A 22059-nucleotide genomic window follows, 5' to 3' on the forward strand; every position below is an offset into this window, starting at 1 on the left:
TAAAACTGGAAGAAAATGTTTGCACAGATGTGACTGGCTGGAGCTCTGCCTCTCATTTCCTGCCCCTCAAGTCTGCCCAGCTCAGGCTCACAGCACCCCAAAATTCTGTTTGCAGGGAGATCAGCCAGAGCCAGGCAGGGCTGCTGCTCCCCAAATCTGAGAGGAAAGGCCACACTGGGGTTCAGGGGGTCAAGGCTGCCCTGGCAGTGCAAGGAGCAGCTGCTCCCAGGAGGATGGAGAGGAGCTGCTGTGAGCTGCTCACAGCTCCTGCAGTCCCTGCACCTTTCCTGGGCAGCTTGGGAGCAGGGCTCTGCCTCTCCTGCTGCAGCTTGTCCTTGATTTTCCTCTCTGGATGGCTGCCACAACATTATAAATAGACCTTGCTGCTAGGTGCTGTGTTCTGCTAAACCCCACAGATCTGGGGGCTTTCAGATATAGCTGCTTTCCAAATTCAAACTCCTGCTTGCTGCCAAACTCATTTCCCCTCCTTAGCAAAAGGATTTGTTATTGTGGTTGATCAGAGGTAAAGCAAGAGTCCTCAAATGCACCTTCACCCAGATTTCGTGTGGCTTTGCCTATTTCCACCCTCAGAGTGATTTCAAATAAACAGTTCCTTGCAGTTTGTGTTGAGAACCAAGCTGGTGCAGTCCCAGGCAGGAGGGAATGGCAGGATCCAGTCCTTATTCCAGGTTCTTACACTAAAAGGCCATCAAAGCATCTGCCCCTGGGTTGTCACAGCTGAGCTCAGGCATTTGGCAAGATGTGAAAAACATCTCCTGGCACAGGGTTTGGAGCAGAGCAGGAATTTGTCAGGCAGAGCTGGATGTGTGCTCAGCTCCTCCAAGCAAAGGGATCCCTGGTGCCAAAGCCAACCAGCCCAGGCACAGCCCTTTCCCCACACAGCTCCTGGGAGCTGACTGATGAGCAGGAGCTGTGCAGTGCTCCTGGCATTTCACACAAGATCTGAGGCAAATGTAACACCCAGCAGACCTGGTTTTAAAGATAATTTATGATCAGGAGGAGCTTACCTTAAGTGTGTAGATTAATGCCATAGTCTTTGGATTAAAATGTCTGTGTTATAGTGTCCAAAGGTATTTTTGTTTTACTTCCAAATTTTTACCTACTTCCTATCAAAACTCCTCCACCTAAACTTGACTTTTTTTTGCCCTTGTGTAGACAAGCTGAAAAAAGATTCCTGTTTTGCTGCCTACATAGTTATTCTTAAACTCCTATCTAATAATTAACTCAAGACCAGCAGCTGTAAATACACCTTGCAGGTCTGACTGCAAAGACATGGGAGTTTTTCACATCCTATTTCTGGTGACAGTGCAAAGATTCTATAAAAAGAGCAGAGGAACCCCTGGTCACTCTTCTGGTATGTCCCAGGCAAGAATTCTGCATTCACCATTGCTCAACAACTCCAAAGTAGAAAAGCTGAGAAAAGCCATCCTGTGACAGGGATGTGAAACCAACCTGGTTGTGAGTTTCATTAAAATTCATTAAATTTTAATGAATTAAATTTAATTTAAAACTTTTACAGGTAAGGAAGAATTTAAACCCACCCACCACATTTTCCCTGACAGCATTGTGCAATTACAAGATTTTCTAACGTAGTTTGTAAAACTTTGAAGTAACAGTGAAAATGTTTGCTTGCTGGAGCACTTAGGATCATTTCCTTGTTTTTGCTTTCTGCCTCCTGAGTAGGTCCATGCTATGTAATAAACTGAGCATGACATAAAGGTGTCATTTACAACCCAAATGCAGCTGCACAACCATTTTCCTTTGCAAACCGCGTGTAAACTGCAGAGCAGCAATCACCTGAGATACTCCACTGCTCCATGAAGTCACCTGTGAGCAACCCAGCTTTAGTAACACCCCAGTGTGTAATTACTGCCTGTGTGTCATCCCACTTTAGCAGCTCTGAAGTCAGGAGTTGTTGCCTGGCCAGTTTCTCCCTGTTCCCTAATTTCAGATGGAGCAAACTCGGCACGGCCGCGGCTCCTCGGTGCTGCCCCGGCTCTGCTCCCCAGCTGAGCACACCAGATGCCTGGAGCAGAGTGGTTTTGTGTTTTTGGGGTAGTCTGGAGCCTGAGTGTAGCTTTGCTCCTTTGGCAGATGAGTTTTGGATGTTGTCAGCGGGGCCTTGCTTTGGTTTTCACGGCCCAGATCCGTCCACGCCGACATGGAGGTGCTGTGAGCAGGGTGAGTGCTCTGGGGGTGTTTGGGGTGAAATCTTCCAGAGACAGAGGTGGAACCCATCCTTCACACTGACAATGTGTTCCTGTTGTGCTTCTTTCTGTTCTTCTAGTCTGTAAATGGCTCTCCTGAGCCGGGCTGTTTCCTTGGGCATTCAGGAGTGAGGAAGGACAGGCCTGATTTAATTTGTGTTTGTCAGCCTGGAACACTGTGGCACTTCCTAAGTCCTGTGCCAAGGGGATCCAAAATGTAATATCAGGACTTTAATACATTCATCATCTTTCACCAAAAGTTTCAGCTACTGTAGTGACCACTGAAAGTCAAATATAAGGTATAGCATAAGTTATTTCAACTAAAAACCTCCCCCTTTTTTTTTCAATTAGAAATAGGCAGGTAAATAATCTCAAATCATTTTTCCTCAGGGGAAAAAATGTTGCTTTTTAGAGTTTTTTTTTAAATTTCTGTTAGGAAGAGCCTTCATAGGAAAGTGAAAATTTCTCACCAAGAAGAGCTTTCTTGGTATCACCTGAAGTCTATGAATGACCCTCAAAAGTTTAAAAATCTTACAGGAAGATGAAGCTCTTCCTACCAAGTATAACTTTCTGCTGATATGATTGATCATAAATAATGCAGAAAAGTCAGAATGAAGTTTTATCAGCTTTCCCCTCAGGGAGGAGATTTATTTTTTATGGGCCAGTGGGAATTAGTTTGTAGTGCCATGGTCTGTTCTGAGCAGCCTGTGAATGAAACAGCTCTTGGGAGTCACTTCCCCTCCTCTGCCCCCAGGGAAGGGGAGACCTTTGTGCCACATCACAGCTGAGTGTTTAATCTGATTTGTAGGATTCTCTCTTTAGCCACGTCCTATGAACTGTTACTGAGCTATAAAGATACAGATATTTGTGATTTTTCTTGTTCCAGGTAAGCAGAAGGTGCGTCTGTGATAATGTGTAGTAATGGCAGAATGCCATTCGCCATCACTGATAAATTCCCTTTTCTTACCCCCAGCACACTGGAGGTCAGACACCAACTCCTCAGATCCTTTCAAAGTAATTCTTGATACTACAAATGAATGCAGGGTTTTGTCTTGCTGGCCACTTCAAATAAACCACTTCTCTGGTGGCCTGGAAGTGACAATTAAGGAGATAATGGGAGTAGAAAATAGTTACAACCAAAGACAACACTCTGTATCAGGTTACATAAGCTACACTGCTTAGATCTGACACTTTTCAGGCTGCTGCACTATTTTTCTCTTTCTGTCAGAGATTCCAGAAAATGATAGTGCCCTGGAAGCTGCTGCTGAGAGCCCAGCTTAGTTTTCATCTCAGCACACAATTAATTGTGATTAAAATTGAGGCAGACGCTGCCTCAGCACTGTAGCAAGGTACTTCTGCTCTGGTGCCTGCAGTTGTTTACTTGGCAGGCTGATTAAAATCTCATTTTAAATAGACTTTTTGGCTGGGATACAGTCACATCTCTGTGCTTTTGAAAGTGTAGTCCCTCTGTACTTAAGGAAATCTGTCCTCTTTTTCCTTCCCAAACTGCTTCCTTACCTCACTGGTGCTTCAGCAGTCCTTCACCATCCAACACAACTCCAGGGCTAAGTTTGGTTATTTCCCACCTCTCCTCAGAGGTGCAGCCTGTTCTCGAGTCACAGCTAAAATCTCTGTGCTGAAAACCAACTGCAAATGGGGCTTGGAGCTGCTGCCCTTGCAGGGAGGTGTTGCCATCTCTGAGCAGCTCCAGCATCACTCACAAACAGGAGGAATTTAGGAATTTAATCTTTATTCCTGCAGCTCTTCATTCTGCTCTCTCACCCCTCTGACTTCACACCCCACCCAGCTGAGCCCTTCTCAAATTGGCAACTCGTTTTGTTGGCTTTTGGACTTTTAAAATCTGTTCCCAACTATTCTCCTCCTTTAAAGTCACTTATTTTGTTAGGCTATTTATTGTCCATCCCCACCATCATCCCCTTATATTTGATTTATGCCAAGAATCCCATTTGCCTCTTCCTTGGGATGGGAGGTGTTTTTCCCTCACTCTGCTTTGTATTCTTTAAGTACTTGTAAGAAGTAAATAGCAGAATTATTTATGAACTAAGCAGGACAGCAGTCATTTGTTTTAGCTGTGTTTAGACTCAATGTTTATCAGTGTGTTCAGTGACACTACATGTCCTGGGGACTACGTGAGTGGCATTTCCAGTGGCACAGACAAACTCCCTCTTCCCACCTCCCCTGTGTCATCTCCAAACTCAGCTCTTCTCTGCATTTACTAGAAGCTGTGCAAGTATGCAAGTAAAAATATTTTTCCCTTTAAAAATTATTTCTATGAAAGCTGTGAGATGAATTCTTAGGGAACTCAGCCAAGCTAGGAATGTTTCCTAGTGTGAACACACCTGCCAATGGGAGAAAACACAATAAAAATTTATTTTCATGCCTGTTTCTTCAGCCAGCCTTTGCAAGGTAAGGAGTCCTTTCCAATATTTCAAGTTCTTCTTCCACAGAGTGCCAAGAGATTACAGCTGCACTTAGGAGTGTTTGGACCCTGTAAATTCTCAGCTCTCTGTACTTGGGATTGAAAATTGCCATAATTAAACATTTGTTGTTTATGCATTAATAGACTTTCACTCCAATACCAGTGTATTTGATATTCTTGGCTCCTCTCTCACACCAGGTGTCATGTCTTTTCAAACACTCTGAACAATCTGCTTTCTGTATCTTGATACTCCCAGAATGAAGGGATCCTGGTGCTAAGGCACAGTGACAGCACTGTGACAGGAGCAGAAAATTTGTGTGTGTACATTTGTCACATCAAGGAAAGTGGAGTAGGAGGGGGGAAAATGTGCGGTTCAAACTTTACAGGCAAATTATTTTTACCATTTGTCCTTGGGTATGGAGGCCACTCCCCTGATTTCCTTGGGAATGGATCCCTGACCTCATAAATCTTCCTGGGTGTACCTTCAGTGAATTTTAATGTATCCTGAATTCACCTTCTTGCTTTCAAATTATCCTGGGCCATTTAAAATGATGCCCTTGAGTAGTAGATTGAGAAACAGGGAGATAGTTATTCATGATTCCTTACAGAATTCATGCTGTGGGTGTTCCTAGGCAGGTAACTGCATCAAGATCCTTTTGTGTCATGTGCTGGTGGTCATTCCCTCCAGCAGAATCAAGGGGATTTTTTCTTTTTCCTGAGGAAATGTTGGGAAATCACCAGGACACAAATCCTGGATGTTATCCATGTGATAATTTAGCTAAGCTCACCTTGGGCATCATTTTCAATCTGCTACTTCTACTGTTCCAATGCAGTAAAAACTTTCAGGGATTTTTCTTTGTTCTTTTCACATCTGGAACCTTCCTTTATCTATTTGCTGTTGCACAGATCTTCCTGGGATTTACCACTTTTCTGAATTTATCTTGATCAAGAGCAGACTGTTCAGATAACTGAAAAGATGCCCAATTTTAAGGCTACTTATAAAAGTAATCTTTTTTTTCTCTAAATAACACACACTGTCACTGGGACTGACAGGCTCCTTTCAGTTTAATTTAGGCACAAGCTTGAATTTATGGTTGTCCCGATACCACTTTTAATGGCACTTGTCATAGACTGAAATTTAATGAGTCATGTGTGGAACCCTCCAGATTTGACACATGAAATGGTGGAGGTGTGTCCTTAACAGCTGAAAAATGAGAAACTTGGGGGAAAAAAGAATGAATACGTCAATATTTTTGTGTTTACATGTGAAGAAACTGTAAACAGGTAATTTTGTCACCACACTTCCTTCAAAGGAACAGGAGTCAAGTAACTGATGTTTCTCTACTGCAGAAACATGATTAAAGATAACAACGAAATTCTTCCACTAATGGGCAAGAAAACAAACCCACCTGGAAATCCCCCTGCAAACCAGCAAGAGAAAAAGGTGACTGAAGGCACTCCCACCAAGAAAAGGTAGGACTCAGCTCAGTCTGAACCATTAAAATTCCCTGTTTATCTCCTTTGGGGAACTTTTGCACTGAAATACCACCAACACCTTTGTGCTGTGTAACCTCACAAGAATCTGATTTAATGATGGTTAATGTTTGGTATAAAGTGATCTTTCTAAGAGATCACATGGAAGAATACACCAGGTTTTATCTAAGAGATGCTGGCCTGAAAAAAGAGAGCATTTCAAACTTAATCTGTCACATTTCCATGTGAGGCTATGGAGAGACAGAGGGCAGGGAGAGCAGGATTGAAAAATTCTATCACAAACAGGAACCTAAATTCACTCTCTTTTTCATTAGTCTGGTTAATGAGACTTTTTTGCTGTTTTATAAAATATTCACTTTCATTCATAATTGATATTAGAGAATTAATAAAGGGATCGAGGGTTTGTATTTAATATGAATGGGGAAATACGAGCTGTAATTCCTGCCTGATACTATGGAGTCAACTAAGTTACTGTAGAGTGAGGATGAATTTTTATTCATAAACTTTTCATTCTGAATAATTACTGGTTATTATGGCAATTTCTGAAACTCTGAAGGCCTGGCCAATTGTGGCTGTTCTGTCATTTATAATTCTCAATAATCAGAGGAATCACTTTTCACAGGACTGGTGCCATTAGTTATTTGAGATCCCCGGACTGGGTGGTCCAATTTCTCTTTTTGCCATTAAATTCAAGTAGAGGAGCTCTTTGGTGGCATATGGGGGGAGACAAAGTGTCTGAACAGCTCATGATCCACCCAGCACTTCAAAAAGGGGCAATTCCCTGGCAGATTGTGGAGTTATAGGAACCCTGCCAAAGCCAAGCCCTCAATCACTGAGCCCCAATCTCTCACTCCTCATGGCCTCAGGAGCAGGAACCCTGGGGTTTTTCCCACCTCTCAAACCAGAGCTCAGGGTGTGGCTGGCAGCATTCCTGCAACACACAGCACCCACATCACGTGGATTTTAATGAGGGCTTTAACATATCCTATTAATTAAATGTTCCAACGCCGTTCCTTTAAAACTCTCCTTCCCCTGCCCCAGCAGAGCTGCTGCACTCCCAGGGTGGCATTTCTCACTCTCAATATTCACTTTCCGACAGACAGTGGCAATCCCTGCTGGAATCCCCTGGAATTGGGGTGTTCTGGGGCTGGAACTGAGCACAGGAAATGCGAGGGGAGGGTGGGGAGGAGGCTGCCAGGGCTGCTGATGGCTGTGGGCAGAGCCACGTCAGCACAGGGCTATTTGATGGCACCCTGCTTTGGGGTGTCATTTCCCTCCCATGACATGCCCAGGTAAGCCCCAAGGCAGGAGAGGTGACATCTGTCAGCCCCAAGAGCAGGGTGCCCTTGCCAGCTGCTGCACAGATGTTGGGTGCCAGAATTAACACCTGGATCATGGAGCCATTGGAGAAGGAGGTGAACTAACAGATACTGTTATTTGGAACTAACAGATACTGTTATTTGGAACTAACAGATACTGTTATTTGGAACTAACAGATACTGTTATTTGGAACTAACAGATACTGCTGGTTTTAGCAAATATCAGCAGGTTGTTCACTGGTGTCCTAATAATGCCATTTTAAATAAGATTTTTTTTTTTTTGCATTTTCCCATCAATGCAACTACTTCATCTTCCCCAAAACATCTTGTTGGAAGTGCAGTTAGATAAGACATGCCCTATGGACAAACCCATAAATATTAGGTGAATTGGAAAGGTTTTCCAGGTGACTACTGCAATATTTTAGAGCTGTAATGCAGTTTGTGAAACTCCTCAGTCTGTGGGAGCTGTAGCAATGTTTTACTGAGATCCACTAAAACCAAGCCATTGATTTTTGCCTCTCAACTCTGCAGGCTTTTAAAAGGTGAAATCTTTCTTTTTGTATCACTTTGTCTGTGTTGTTCCAAATTTTATTTCTTTTCCCTATCAATATTTATGTAATTATTTATAGAGAAAGCAATTAAACGTTCTGCAGGCAAGGGGACACATTCAGACCTGGCTGGTGGAAATGCCTGATGTCACTCAACGTGTGACCTTTCAAACTTTCTGATTTAATCACTATCACTGTTTGAAATGATCCATCCTGATGGCTCCTGGCTGGAAGAGCAGGGACTGGGATTTAAAAAAAACCATTTTTGAAACCATTTTTGTGTGGCTGGGCAGTGACAGGAACTGGGTGCAAGGCTGGTTTAGAGATTGCTGCTCACACATGTCAGGATCTGATGCCATGTGTTCCAAAAATACCTTGGGAATTTTGCCCATCTGCCAGCCTGGCAGAGCTGGGCACAGGCTGGGTCCCCTCAGGGAAAGCAGATAAGCCTCAGCTCCAGCTCAGCTTTAATGACAGGAGAGATAAATGATCAAGCTTGCCCTTGGTAGTTCTTTTCTTGGTTTGAGGTTGGGCTTGCCTTTTATCACTGATATTTCTTTAAATGCACTGTCTTCAACAGTTCCCACTTTTTCCTGGAGATTGATGGTTTTGAAAGCAATGCCAGTCCCCATAACACCTCTCCCCCTGTGTTTTCCAAACCCATGGATTCCAATATTCGCCCCTGGTAAGTTCCAAATGCACAAGCAATGCTCCTGCTGCAAATAAATCTATTTTCTTTCAGCACCTTCCCTTTAATTCTCCTTGGGCCACACTGCCAGGATTTCACATGACTTTTTACAGCTTTTGGTCACTTCAAAGACAGAACTTCACTGGAGATTTATCTTTGGTTTTATCTCCTGCTGTCATTTCTATGGAATAAATCAGACCTCAGATCTGAATAAATTTAAAATCTTTTTTTTTTTTTTTTTAATCTTAGCGTCTTATTAGAACAAACTCCATGCTCTCATTGGGTGTTTTCTGCAGTGTGAAGACCACAGCCTAATTTAGCTGTTCCCAGCTGGCTGCTGACGTCTTCCCTCTATTGCTCATTAACAATCAAACGTGGAAATGCTGAATCTGAAATATTTAAAGCAGCCATTTATGCTGAATGAATTGAGAAAAATTATGACTGGGATGAATACATTTAATTTTAAAAAATGTGTGAGGTGCTAACAACCAATAATTATGAATAAGTGAAATATGTCATAAATCAGGCACAGGCCCAGAATGGCCAAAGGTTTTTGTGGCTGAGGATGCCTGGTCAGCTTTTAGGAATTGGCTGACAGGCTGATTTTGGTGTCAGAGGAGAGGTGTCCAAATTTCCCCCTGTCATTCAGGAAGTGACCTGCACATGTGCTTTGTCACCACATTACTCAGCTTTCTGCAGAGGAGACAGATGGAATGAGAATGGACTCAGAGTTCCCAGATTTATTTCAAAGACAAGGGAATACCTGCACAGCAGTGCTGTCCATGCATCTGTTTTGCCAATAATTAATAGCTCAGGTTCCCTAAATTATTAACCTGAGATAGTTCATCCAATCTGAACCTCAGAGAAACAAAACTACAAGTAAGAAACTCATTTATCTTAATTTTTCTGAGTCAGATCTGCTTTTAGGACCGTGTGGAAATTATGTACAGCAATTACAAAATATCAATGCCATTGAAAATCCTTTAAATATATCACCTACACATCTATTTAGGGCCCAGTCCTCAATTTCTTTCATTCAAGTCAGCCACAAAACACTCCTGAATTGCCTCCAGTGTTCTGTGTAGTAAATCTTTAGGTAAATCTTTCATTGTGGGCTTGCAACCCCCTCACTGCTACTGATTTAGCACTTGTTTTGTGCCAGATGACAAATTAAGCATGTGAAAAGGGAGAATGCAAGCTTCAAGCATTCAGGGTGAAGCATAAAAAGCAGTGATCATTAAAAAGAAAAAAAAGAAAAAAGTTCCCACGGTTTTCAGGATCTGTAGTGAAATAATAAAACACAAAGCAGATTGCTTTCCTAATGTGGTCTTTTTTAAAAATATAATAAAATCCTGTGAGTCTCTTCATTTTTATCACTCACTTTAAAATCCATGTGGGAGATAAAATGATAGAATTAAAAGGCCAATGTCAAATTTGACTAATTTAAGCTCTAGTGCAGATACTCTAACCTGCCATTGACTGGTTCTTTGTGCAATTTGCCAAAATACCTGCTAATACCTTGGCACATTTGCTTTTCTTTCTCTACAGTGCATCTGCAAATGGGGAAGACATGGATTCCCCCCAGTCTCTTCAGGATGATGCCACTGAATACAGCCCCAACGTGGACAGCTGTGGGTGAGTGGAGACACAAATATTTCTCAGCACTGAGTCAATCTGTGGTAGGGTAGATTTTACCTATTTTTCCTGCCAGTTTAAAAAAAAAAAGATCATGTTTGTACATGCCTTTCTGATCATTCAATAATGAAATGTCAAAATAAACAACTCTAATCACTCAATTTTCATATGTAGTGTGAGGATTCCTTATATAAAATGGGTATTTTTTAGATGGCAACACAGGGCCCACACACCACAACCAGGCATGGAGTATTTCTGCCTGGGGGAAATATGAAATCATTCTTTTTCCAGAGTAAAGGATGATCAGAAAGTGGTGTAAGATGTGAAGTAAAGAACTCTGTTCTGCTGTGAGAGCAGCCCCAGGTAACGTCAGCATTGCAGTCAGTGTGGCAGAGCAAAGTGCTCCTTAGCATTTATTCTAGAAGAAAGGATAAACTGAATAAAACACAAAATACTTGGAAAATGTGCTGTTTATAATAAAGCAGCCTCTCAAAAGCCCACTTACCTGCAGATAAGCAATGGGAGAAGTGTTCTGAGCTATCCATGGCAGCTGGGCAAGTTCATCCAGTCTGGGGTCAACAATTATATTTGGATTTACTCTTCTTAAAAATAAAATAAACCAGGATAAGTTGCAGCAGCTGTTTCATGAATAAGGATGATCAGAAAATGGTGTAAGATGTGAGGTTAAGAACCCTGTTCTGCTGTGAGAGCAGCATCACGTAACCTCAGCATTGCAGTCAGTGTGGCAGAGCAAAGAAGTGTTCCTTAGCCTGTATTCCAGAAGAATGGATAAACTGAGTAAAACCCACAAAATACTTGAAAAATGAGCTGTTTACGATGAAGCAGCCTCTCAAAAGCCCACTTAGCTGCAGAAAATCAATGGGAGAATTGTTCTGAGCTATCCATGGCAGCAGGGCAAGTTCGTCCAGTCTAGGGCCAACAATTGTATTTGGTTTTACTCTTCTTAAAAAAATAAAATACACCAGCATAAATCACACCAGCAATTTCATGATGATTTCTTACAATCCAGTGCTCCCACATGCCAAGGGCCTGAGCTGAGGAGTGCCAGGAAGAAGCTGAAGAGGAACCTGTTCCGGGCAGTGTCCGAGGGGAACGTGGAGGAGCTGCAGCGGCTGCTGGCCGAGCTCAGGGAGCGCTCGGGGGCCTGCACCTCCCTGCCCGTGCCAGGTGAGCCCTGCAGGCACCTGGCTGATGCCTCAGCTGGGAGATTTTGTGTTTTTTAGATTCTCTGCTGCTTTAGTTTGTAGTTCTGAGCTTTGTGTTAGGGGATGGTGACCTCTTTTCACAGAGTAGGGGGACAAAACAATTCCTTCTCTAGCTGGGGACCAAGGACAAATGATCCAAATCTCAGCCCAAGAGCACAAACACCGTGGGCTGGAGAGAGAAAAACAAGAAGGATGGACTGCATGGGCTAAAGCTGGAATTGAACAATTAACTCCAAGATGCAAATGGCACAGAACTTACAAAAGTGAGAGACCCCATGAGCAGTCATGCATTTTGGGACCATTTTGGTTCATCTTGGGTTCATTTTGTGTTCATTTTGGTTCATCTTGGGTGCAGCCCTGGCTGGCCTCTTGTGCTGCCCAATGTGTGTCCATTCAAGAGATCCTTTTCTAGGTCAGCCTTCACAAGGCATCGGGGGGCGGGGGCTGCCAGATCTGCCTAAACCTGGGAATGATCCTTATTTCCCTATGAATGGTCTTTATTTCCCTTGGAATTATCTTTCTTTCCCTGTGAATTTGGGAGTTTTGGCACCAGGATGTCCAACAGGAACATCAAGGTTGCCTTGGTGCTCAAGAATGAACAGGATGGAGTACTGGTTTGGGAAATGGTTTGTGTCCATCTATATCACTCAGGTTTCACCCCTAATGAACAGAAGTTTAATAAATTAAAAGGATTTAATCTCAAAATTCACTCTTGTAGATTACCTGATGAAGAAGTTCACAGCTTCAGACACTGGCAAAACTTGTCTGATGAAAGCTCTGCTGAACATCAACCAGAACACAAATGAGATAGTGAACATGCTCCTGTCCTTTGCAGAGGAAAATGGCATTTTGGAGAGATTTATCAATGCAGCATACACAGAAGAGGCATATAAAGGTATTGGCATCTGATAGTTTCAGGTATATGGTTATACATGACCTCTATAAAATAATAATGGTTTAAATCCTAGAATCAACTTTTATTCAGTATCATTGATGCCATCTTTTGTGAAATATCATTAATGCTTCAGAGTGTGCTTGAGAGACTCAACTCTAAATTCTGTGTCTGCTTTTCCAGGCCAGACAGCTCTAAACATTGCCATTGAGAGGAGACAGTATGAAATCACCCAGAGCCTCATAGAGAAAGGAGCTGATGTCAATGCTCGTGCCCAGGGTATTTTCTTTAATCCCAAACACAAGCATGAAGGCTTTTATTTTGGTAAGTGGAAATGAGATATTTCTGGAAAAGTTAAGAAGGAATACCCAAAACCTCCATAAAACAAGAGCTTAATCCAGTGCAATCAATATAATCAATATATTAAGAGGGTTAACACAATATTTTCTGTTCTCATGAAATGAACCATGACCACTTGTTGCATTTTGTGGTGCTGCAGGTGAGACTGCACTGGCTTTGGCAGCATGTACCAACCAGCCAGACATAATTGAGCTGTTAATGGACAATGCCAGGACCAACATTTCCTCTCAGGATTCCAGAGGAAACAACATCCTCCATGCATTAGTGACCGTGGCAGAGGACTCCAAAACACAGAATGACTTTGTGATGAGAATGTATGACATGATCCTGCTGAAAAGCAAAGACAGAAACCTGGAAAAAACCAAGAATAAGGAGGGTTTGACACCGCTGCAATTAGCTGCAAAAACTGGGAAATTAGAGGTGGGTGTGATTTCAGCGGCATCCAAGAGAAACTTGTGCTCTGACACATCTCTTTCCAGGCTGGTTTGTATCAGTATTACTGAGCTAATTTTGTTTAAAACACAAATATTTCCATTGCAGTGTTGTTTTAATGCTTCCAGGTTTCTCTGTAACTCCCTCCCTCTGTACAAACCACACAAGCTGTTTAGATCCAACCTTCTGTTGTAGAGAAATTCTGCATTTACCACCAAACAATTTCAGAAATCTCACTAGAACTGCTCTGTTGTATTGCTGTAGAGTTTGGTTTGCATAAATCAACTGCAGTGTAAAGAATTGGCAATGGAATGATTTAGAAAGTAATTAAGTTCAAGGAAGGCATAAATGAACACATGGAAAATTGTGCTTTCATCCTTTAGAAAAATATCTCTGACAGAAAATCAGAAGGCATTAAAAACACTGAACTTACTTCTTGGAGGTTTTTCACCTCCAGCACCCCTCACTGAATAACAAAATTACAAATACATTAAATTGAGCAGCTGTACAAATTGTTACAGATAAAAGGTGGAAGTTTGGGCAAGTGTATTCCTGTGTTTCTCCTTTCCCTGAACAGCACAGCTGCTGACAAATCATTTGTTCATGTTTTAGATTCTGAAGTACATCCTGAGCAGAGAGATCAGAGAGAAGCCAAACAGGAGCCTGTCCAGAAAATTCACAGACTGGGCTTATGGTCCTGTTCAGTCTTCTCTGTATGACCTGACAGAGCTGGACACCACTGCTGACAACTCAGTGCTGGAAATCATTGTCTATAACACAAATATTGGGGTAAGGTGCCTATTCTTATTTAAAATATAAATTTATATTATTAAAAGATAAGAGAACCATTATTATAATAAAATTATTAAATATATAAAAATACTATAATATAATGACTAATAATAAACTATTATAATTTTTTAAATATAATTTTTTCACTAGCACTATCCCCATATTAGAACTGTCAGCCTTGCAAACAACTGAATTACTTGTGAACAGTAATTTTTGGTTCTCAGTTATTCTATCAGGAGCAAGATAAATTTTATGCTGCTGCATAATGTCAGCTGTAAGCAAATCTGCATTCAGCTCCTGCAACACAGGTTAGTTATTTTGGGACAGTCTTTTCCATCCCAGGGAGATCTGGTCCATCCCTGAGCACAGAGGTGTTTCTAGAACAGCAAGGATAGCATGGAATGAAATACACAAAATTCACACCTAAAAATCAGTTTCCTTACAGGCAGTGAGTTGAAATATTTAACTTTTTTATTTATTTTTTTTCTCCTCAGAATCGTCACGAGATGCTGACTTTGGAGCCTCTGAACTCACTGCTGAGGATGAAATGGAAGAAGTTTGCAAGGCACATGTTCTTCATGTCCTGCTGCTTTTATTTCCTGTACAATGTGACATTAACATTGGTTTCCTACCACAGGCCTAATGAAAATGAAGTGAGTACAGCAGCTGAACCTCACTAAATTTTACTGACTTAAAAGGCAACAGCATTCCCTGAATTGTGTTTAAAATGCTAAAACAAGGCCAGATATTGGAATATCTAGATATAGAGAGACCACATCCCCACATCTGTGTGGGAGCATCAGATTTGCATTGTGTGGAAGTGACTTAAAATACAAATAAATGATAAAAATACTGTGAAATTTCTGAAGGTGGGAAGAGAGTATTTGGGGTTTTTTTAAGAAAGAAATTTCTGATATTTCAAACATCACTTTTAGGGGGTTGATTGTGTAAATACATCAAGAAATTTCTCCCTGGAAGGGAAGAAATTGAGAACCCAGAGAGTTACAGGTGGGAGGGTTTCTGCTGCTTTGCCTTTCACCCTTCAGGGATGGAACTGAGATTTTCCTTCTGGATTTGCTTTGCAGGCTCCTCCTTATCCACTGGCTCTGACCCGAGGAGTGGGGTGGCTGCAGCTGTCAGGACAGGTGATGGTTATGTTAGGAGCAATATTTTTAGCCATAAAAGAGGTAAGATTTTTTTTTTGGTAACAAATATACACCTGATTTGTAAAGAACTTCTCTAAATTTATGAATATGCTGCTGCTGATATTGACAATACACATGCAATGTCTTTGATATGTATAGCTTTCAAATCATTGACACAATCACTTATTCAGAATGACCCTGGTTATACAGTTGATTACAATTTTGAAATAAATATAAGGATATTTGCTTTTCAAACTGATCTGATATTTGTATAAATATCAGTTTTGTCAAATTATTTGCTTTAAGGAAAAACGAATTGCAAGTTGTAATGAAAGAGAAATCCCATGGTATAACTTTGCTATGTAAGTAATTAAAAACAGTAACTTAAATTGTGCCAGAGATGACAGACTTTTAACCTTTGAATTTACAGATATTAAAAATATCTGTAATATAAATTACAGAATTTACAGAGCCCTGTAAAAAATTAATTCTAGAAGTTACCACATCTTATCAGTAGGTGGGTTAGTTAAGAACACCAGTTAAATTATTTTGAAAAACAGAAGTTGAGGTCTGTTTTCTCTTCACCATGCCTGCATTTTCTGTTTCTGCCTGCACAGAGTGTGGCCATCTTCCTGCTCAGGCCCTCAGACCTGCAGTCTATTCTCTCTGATGCCTGGTTCCACTTTGCATTGTAAGTCTGACATATATATATTTTTTTTCTACTGTATATAAAATTCTCTATCTCATGGTCACAGAGAATGTGCTCCTGTAGCAGATATTCACTTTTTCTCCTCAAAATTATCAGTTTTAGAGGGATGGATATAAGTTTGCCTGCAGCTATTCCCTAACACAAACTCTTGGCTACACTGTCAGTAACAATGCCAGGGTTGATGTAGCTGGAGTGGATTTTTCCCACCTGCCAGTGGAAAATCTCTAATAATTCTATCAATTCATTAAGCTAAAGCTACAATTAAATGGCTTCTAAGATATTGTAAGGATTCTTACAATTCTGTCAGCATGATCTGCATTGAGCAGCTCTTTTGGGGAGAATAGTTTACCTAAATTAAATTAAATAAATATAATCCTTATATGTTAATATACTGCTTGCACTGACCTATTTTATCATTAAACTATAATGCCAATTTCATAGGGAGAATAAAAAAGCAGCATGAAATTACAAATTAAGCCTAAAGAGCAGAGAAATCTTGTTTTCATATTTTGCCATTCTGTTGTTGGTTTTGTGCTAGTAATTTCTCTTTTACGTATATGTTTGTTTTTTAACAGTTTTATACAAGCTTTGCTTGTGATCTTCTCTGTCTTTTTGTACTTGTTTTCCTACAAAGAACACCTGGTGTGTCTTGTTTTGGCAATGGCCCTTGGCTGGGCCAATATGCTCTATTTCACCAGAGGTTTCCAGTCCATGGGCATTTACAGTGTGATGATTCAAAAGGCAAGTTTTTCTTTTCTTTTACCTATCTGATGATACTCCATTGTTCTACAATCTAAATCAAGTATATTTACCAATTATATGTATTTTATAGTTTGTTTTTTAATTCCTTATTTCCAGTTTTTATGCATTACTTCAGCAGAACACAATATTTGTTCTTCTTCAACAGCAGGAACTAGTTTGTACTTTAATATTGACATTTTTATTACATTAATTATATGAGTAGCTTGTGTTTTTTCCAGCTAATGTAGTTCTGCAATTTAATAGCATCATAATCTGCAATGTCTGTATTGTACAGAATTAGTCACTCTCAGAGAGCACAGCAGGCTTGAGATAAAAAATCAGACCTTTGGGTTTGTTTGCTCAAGGAGAGCAGTCTGTGCTTCAGTGTGTGCCTCACCTGTGTCCCTGTAGAATTCAAAAGCACAAAGCTAGTTCTGAATTTTAATTTCTGTCAACTGTTCCATTCCATTTTCAGGTTATCCTGCAAGATGTGATCAAGTTTTTGGTGGTGTACATCGTGTTTCTGCTGGGATTTGGCGTAGGTAAATATTACTGGAGAAAAGCATTGATGCTCTGTGTGGGTAAAAATTTTAGCATTATTATGAATAAGAACCCTGTTTGCATGAGAGCTCATGGTGGGTTTTTTTCTGGATGTTAAGTTTAGGTGTGAATAGATTTGCCTTGGTCTCAAATCCCTGGAATCTCATTTGGATGTGGGCTCTGTCTCCTGGAGCTGTCACCTGGCTGCTCTGTGTGGCTGGGCAGCTCTGGCTCTCATCTGCAGTTTGAATTCTTTGGGATGAAATCCCTGTATTCCTAAAGAATGATTCTGTATTCCTAAAGAATGATTGTGACTGAAACTTCCTTCTGCTTCCTTCCCAGCTCTGGCTGCCCTGATTGAGACGTGCCAGGAGGGTGGGGAGTGCCACTCCAACAGCAGCCTGGGGCCTGTCCTGATGGATCTGTTCAAGCTCACCCTGGGGCTGGGTGACCTGGAGATCCAGCAGAACTCCAAGTACCCTGTCCTGTTCCTCCTGCTCCTCATCACTTTCGTTGTGCTGACTTTTGTTCTTCTCTTGAACATGCTGATTGCACTAATGGGAGAGACTGTGGAGGATATTTCTAAGGAGAGTGAGCACATCTGGAAACTCCAGGTTTGTTTGGGAATTTGGGAGGTGCTTGGGCTAAAACCTTCATGCTGACACAGAAGGTTAAGTGTTAAAGATAATCCTCATTTGGTTTTGCATGAATAACAGACATAAATAAATCCAGTATTAGAGAATTGTAGGAACTTTGGATTAACAATCTTAAAGATGGTATCATGGCTTGGATTTCCAACCCATGCAGTCATGACTTGCATTCCCCTGGATATATCACCATATATCCCCTGGAAGATGTGTTTCACTATTTTTCGAGGAATCTGAATCCCTGTTTGCACAAATTAGCAGTGATTTGCTGGTTTTGGTGCTGGCTCTTGACCTGTTAAAAACTGAAAACTGCATGCTGTGAAATCAGACCACAGCTAACCATTCTCATTTTACTATTTACTGCCAATAGAGAGCCAGGACTATTTTGGAATTTGAAAAATTCTTACCAAAATGCCTGAGGAAAAAATTCCAGCTGGGAGAACGGTGTAAAGTGGCTGAAAATGACACCAGGGTGTGTTTAAGGTAAAGCAAAGCTGGAATCATGTGCTATCAATTCTGCTCTCTTTATGCTGCTTCAAGGTTATTTCTCCTCAAAACCCTCTTTAAAACATTTCTATTATCTCTAAAATTATGCAGAAAAATACAATTTTTTCCAGTTGTAGCCAGTTGTTTAAATAGGGAAAATGTATAAATTTTTATGTAGGCAATCTTTTGATGAGAAAAGATTTTCATCTTCATATGTTTTGACTGTAGAAGCATCAAATCTGTTTGCAGTAAATGTCACTTTATCATAATCTCCTTTGAATGTCAGCTTAAAAGCAATCACAGTTAAGTTGATTGGTAATTGATGATTACCATATTAAAGAACTGTGCTGTTTAATGAAAAATACTTCAATATTTCAAGGCTGTACTAACAATGTGTGAAATTATGAAGTAGTCTTGATATTATTCTCACCTTCATATAGTGCAAAAGACATTCAGGCTTTAGTGCCAGCAAAGCAGGTGGTCAAGTATGGCAATCCCAGGAAGGAATCAAGGGGGAAGGTCAGGGATGTAGCTGGGGGATAATTCATGCTGATAACACAATTTATGTAAATGTAAACAGGATTAATGAAGTGAAATGGACCGAGTGGAAAACCCATGTTTCATTTATTAATGAAGATCCAGGGCCAACAGGTACAGTGGAATTTTATGACACTCTATTTGCAGAATATTTTCTTAGAAATGCTTTTTGATACAGTTTTATATCTTTCAAAACATAAACTCTTATATTAAACTACACATTACTACTAGAGAAACTAATGGTTAATATGGCAGTGGTGTTAAATTACTTTTAAAGACTTGGAGAGAGGGTTGATGACAAGCAAGTTTTGTAACATATATAGTGTATGAGATAAATGTTGGCCAGGAAATCCAAGACATCCATCTGCTGCCAGAGCAGGAGTGTCCTGGAGAAATGGAGAAATTTTTCTCCCTCTGAGGTGAAAAATTTCTGTAGAAGATATGGTAGCAAACTGAGAGCTTGCTGTTTAAATAAATACATGTTTTTAACAAAAAAAAAAAAAAAAAGGTGCAAAACTCTGATCTTGCCTATACAGTTTCTACCATATCCTGTTTACAATGCATTTTTTTGCAGATCCAAGCAAAATTCAAGACGATAATTCAAGAACTAATAGCAAAAACACCCTGAATACGTTTGAAGAAATGGATGATTTGCCTGAAACCTCTGTTTAGTTGTACTGGGCTTGACGTGTGGCTCTTCTGAAGGTTAAAAGCATCAGCAGTGGATCTGAAAGCTTTGTGTCTGTTCTGGACAGCTGTAGCCAGCTGGAACACAAACTTTCAGTCACACAGTCTGATGACTTGCACCCATTTATTCAGAGCAGCTGAGCTGAAATAAATGGGATTTTTTTCACTGGGTCAGTTCTGAGCCTCTCAAACTGTTGCTGTCCAAGTTTGCCTGATGCTCCTCAAACTTGGCCTGAGATGTTTAACTGGATAAAAAAAGGTCAAATGTGAGATATTTCTTCTTTTTGTGGAAAATTAAGGTCATCGTGATCCCAATCTGCTGCTTTTTGGAATGCCTAACTCATGAGAAACTCATTTTGTGCACTGAAACAAAAAAGTTCTTGTTGTGGAGCAAAGCAAAGCATTTCAGTTCTGAAGATGACTAAATGAAGTATGTCATTTTGAAGTCACAAGGTTCTGGGTACATTTGCAGCTTTTGCATTGACTGTCAGTGTTACTGGGGGCTTGGGCCCATGAGTTGGAAAATCAGATCCCAGTGGCTTTGCCTGATCTGTTTTCCTCTGTGCAGTCCCCAGGGTGTAACTGGAGTTTATTGCTGTTTATTTATTATTGTGTGTCTGTGCCTCCCCATGAAATAACAGGGCAGAAATAGAATTCCTGATGGAGGATTTGCTCCAGTCACAACACTACTTTTCCTCCTTGACCCTTCCATGCTGTTGCATCTTCCTACATAACGAGTTACCACACTGGAAGTTCTTCTGAATTAATTTTTGCATTTAACCACTTCAGAAAAATCAGAAGTCAATTTCTTCCCCAGGTGAACAAAATTAGTTCAGTGCAATGCAATTCCAGACTTTATTTTTTATTCAGAGGACTCTGTAATGCATTTCTGTTGCTTTTATTTAATTACCTGTGATGACCAAGTACTATGAATTATATTATTAGTTTTCTAACAATATAATTCATAGTATTATGAATTTTATTATTTATGTTTTTAGTTTTCTATTTTATGTGTGTATATTTAAGGAGAAACATTTGTTCTGTGTGCTTTTAAATTTCAATTAACATGTGTCTCCAGTGTCATGGCTTTTCATCAGAATTATTCATGTGGTGCCTGTTTTAAAGGTGCTATTTTAGGTGAGACTCAGGGGAACTCAGTTCTGTGTTTGAATGATAATAAGAATTGCATTGGATTTTGCAGCTGTGGGCAAAATGATCCAAAAGACTTTCTTAAGACAGAAGAGAGCATGAGGGAAGCCTGCAGTGGGAAGGAAAATGCAAAATATTTACAGGGATGGTAAGAGTGGGTCCTGCTGCCCAGCCTGCCCCTGACAGACATCGTGCCCTGAGATTCCAGCCTAGCCTGCAGGGATGGAGGGGATCCACAGGAGCCTTGGGCTGTGTTCTGGGCACAGGAATTGGAGGGAAGGACGTTTGTGTACCCACAGACCTCGTCACACCCCAGCACTGCTTGGCTTCCTCAGCAGGAGATGTGAGGATGAGAAGTTCCTGTGGTCTCGGAATCCTGGATTGTTGATTTTGCACCAAGGCTGCCAAGGAAGGACATTGCCTCAGGACTGCTCAGCTCTGCTTGGATCCTTTCTGTGCCAGTTTTGTACAAAGGGAAAAAAAAAAATACCTCTTCACACACACTCAGGAACCAGCCTGGGCCGTGAGGCCACTGGAAACACAACGAGACCTCTGCACTGTGCTGAGGCTACTCTGGGCTGTGAAAAAAGCACAAAAATCCCTACAAGAAACACAGAAATCCCTACAAGAATGTGCTGTGCCCCTGCCCAGGCACAAACCTGTGGGTGAGCTCAGGAACCAGCTGGGGGCTGCTCCTAAAAAACTCTCACTGAGGAAATCCCTCCTTGTGTGGCCACAGAGCTTGGCCACCTCACACTAACCACGTGCTGTCTCCAGATACTCTGAATAACGACTAGAGCAGGTAATTTTATGCTTTTTATACCATGTTTATTTAAGTTAAGGAAATAAAACATGTCAGTCAACATTGTCCTTTGGTTTTTTTTTTTTTATTTTATTGCCATAGGAGTTGTAAAAAGGCAAGGAAAAATAGCCCTGCCCACATTTCCTTATTTGGGTTTAGCCCTGCCCACATTTCCTTATTTGGATTTCCTTATTTGGGTTTAGCTCTGCCCACATTTCCTTATTTGGGTTTAGCCCTGCCCACATTTCCTTATTTGTTTGGCCCCTCCCACATTCCCTTATTTAGGTTTTAGCCATGCCCACATTTCCTTATTTGGGTTTAGCCCCACCACATTTCCTTATTTGGGTTTAGCCTGGCCCACATTTCCTTATTTGGGTTTAGTCCTGCCCACATTTCCTTATTTGTGTTTGGCCCCTCCCACATTCCCTTATTTAGGTTTTAGTCCTGCCCACATTCCCTTATTTGGGTTTAGCCCCACCCACATAACCTTATTTGGGTTTTAGGCCCACCCACATTTCCTTATTTAGGTTTAGCCCATCCCACATTTCCTTATTTGGGTTTA

General features: G+C 40.9%; 1 protein-coding gene across 1 annotated transcript; it reads left to right on the plus strand.

The window, feature by feature from the left end:
- The first annotated feature begins 2136 nt into the window (after positions 1–2136).
- Positions 2137–21466, plus strand: TRPV3 (transient receptor potential cation channel subfamily V member 3). Its single transcript, XM_058817575.1, has 18 exons — positions 2137–2202; positions 6019–6141; positions 8610–8714; positions 10266–10352; positions 11383–11540; positions 12297–12473; positions 12654–12794; positions 12970–13250; positions 13875–14051; positions 14549–14707; positions 15140–15241; positions 15817–15890; positions 16484–16649; positions 17125–17191; positions 17532–17803; positions 18207–18319; positions 18903–18973; positions 19434–21466. The coding sequence occupies exons 2-18, from the start codon at positions 6023–6025 to the stop codon at positions 19529–19531; spliced, it is 2367 nt and encodes a 788-aa protein (XP_058673558.1). The 5' UTR covers positions 2137–2202; positions 6019–6022; the 3' UTR covers positions 19532–21466.
- Positions 21467–22059: the final 593 nt, after the last annotated feature.

This window comes from Ammospiza caudacuta, chromosome 20, assembly GCF_027887145.1.
Source record: "Ammospiza caudacuta isolate bAmmCau1 chromosome 20, bAmmCau1.pri, whole genome shotgun sequence".
Lineage (NCBI taxonomy): Eukaryota > Metazoa > Chordata > Aves > Passeriformes > Passerellidae > Ammospiza > Ammospiza caudacuta.

What these genes read in the sequence shown, in the direction of transcription:
- TRPV3 (XM_058817575.1), top strand. Translation starts at nt 6,023, where the DNA reads ATGATTAAAGATAACAACGAAATTCTTCCACTAATGGGCAAGAAAACA. An exon ending in GATTCCAATATTCGCCCCTG is followed by an intron (nt 8,715 to 10,265) that starts GTAAGTTCCAAA and finishes CTTTCTCTACAG; the next exon opens with TGCATCTGCAAATGGGGAAG. An exon ending in CACCTCCCTGCCCGTGCCAG is followed by an intron (nt 11,541 to 12,296) that starts GTGAGCCCTGCA and finishes TCACTCTTGTAG; the next exon opens with ATTACCTGATGAAGAAGTTC.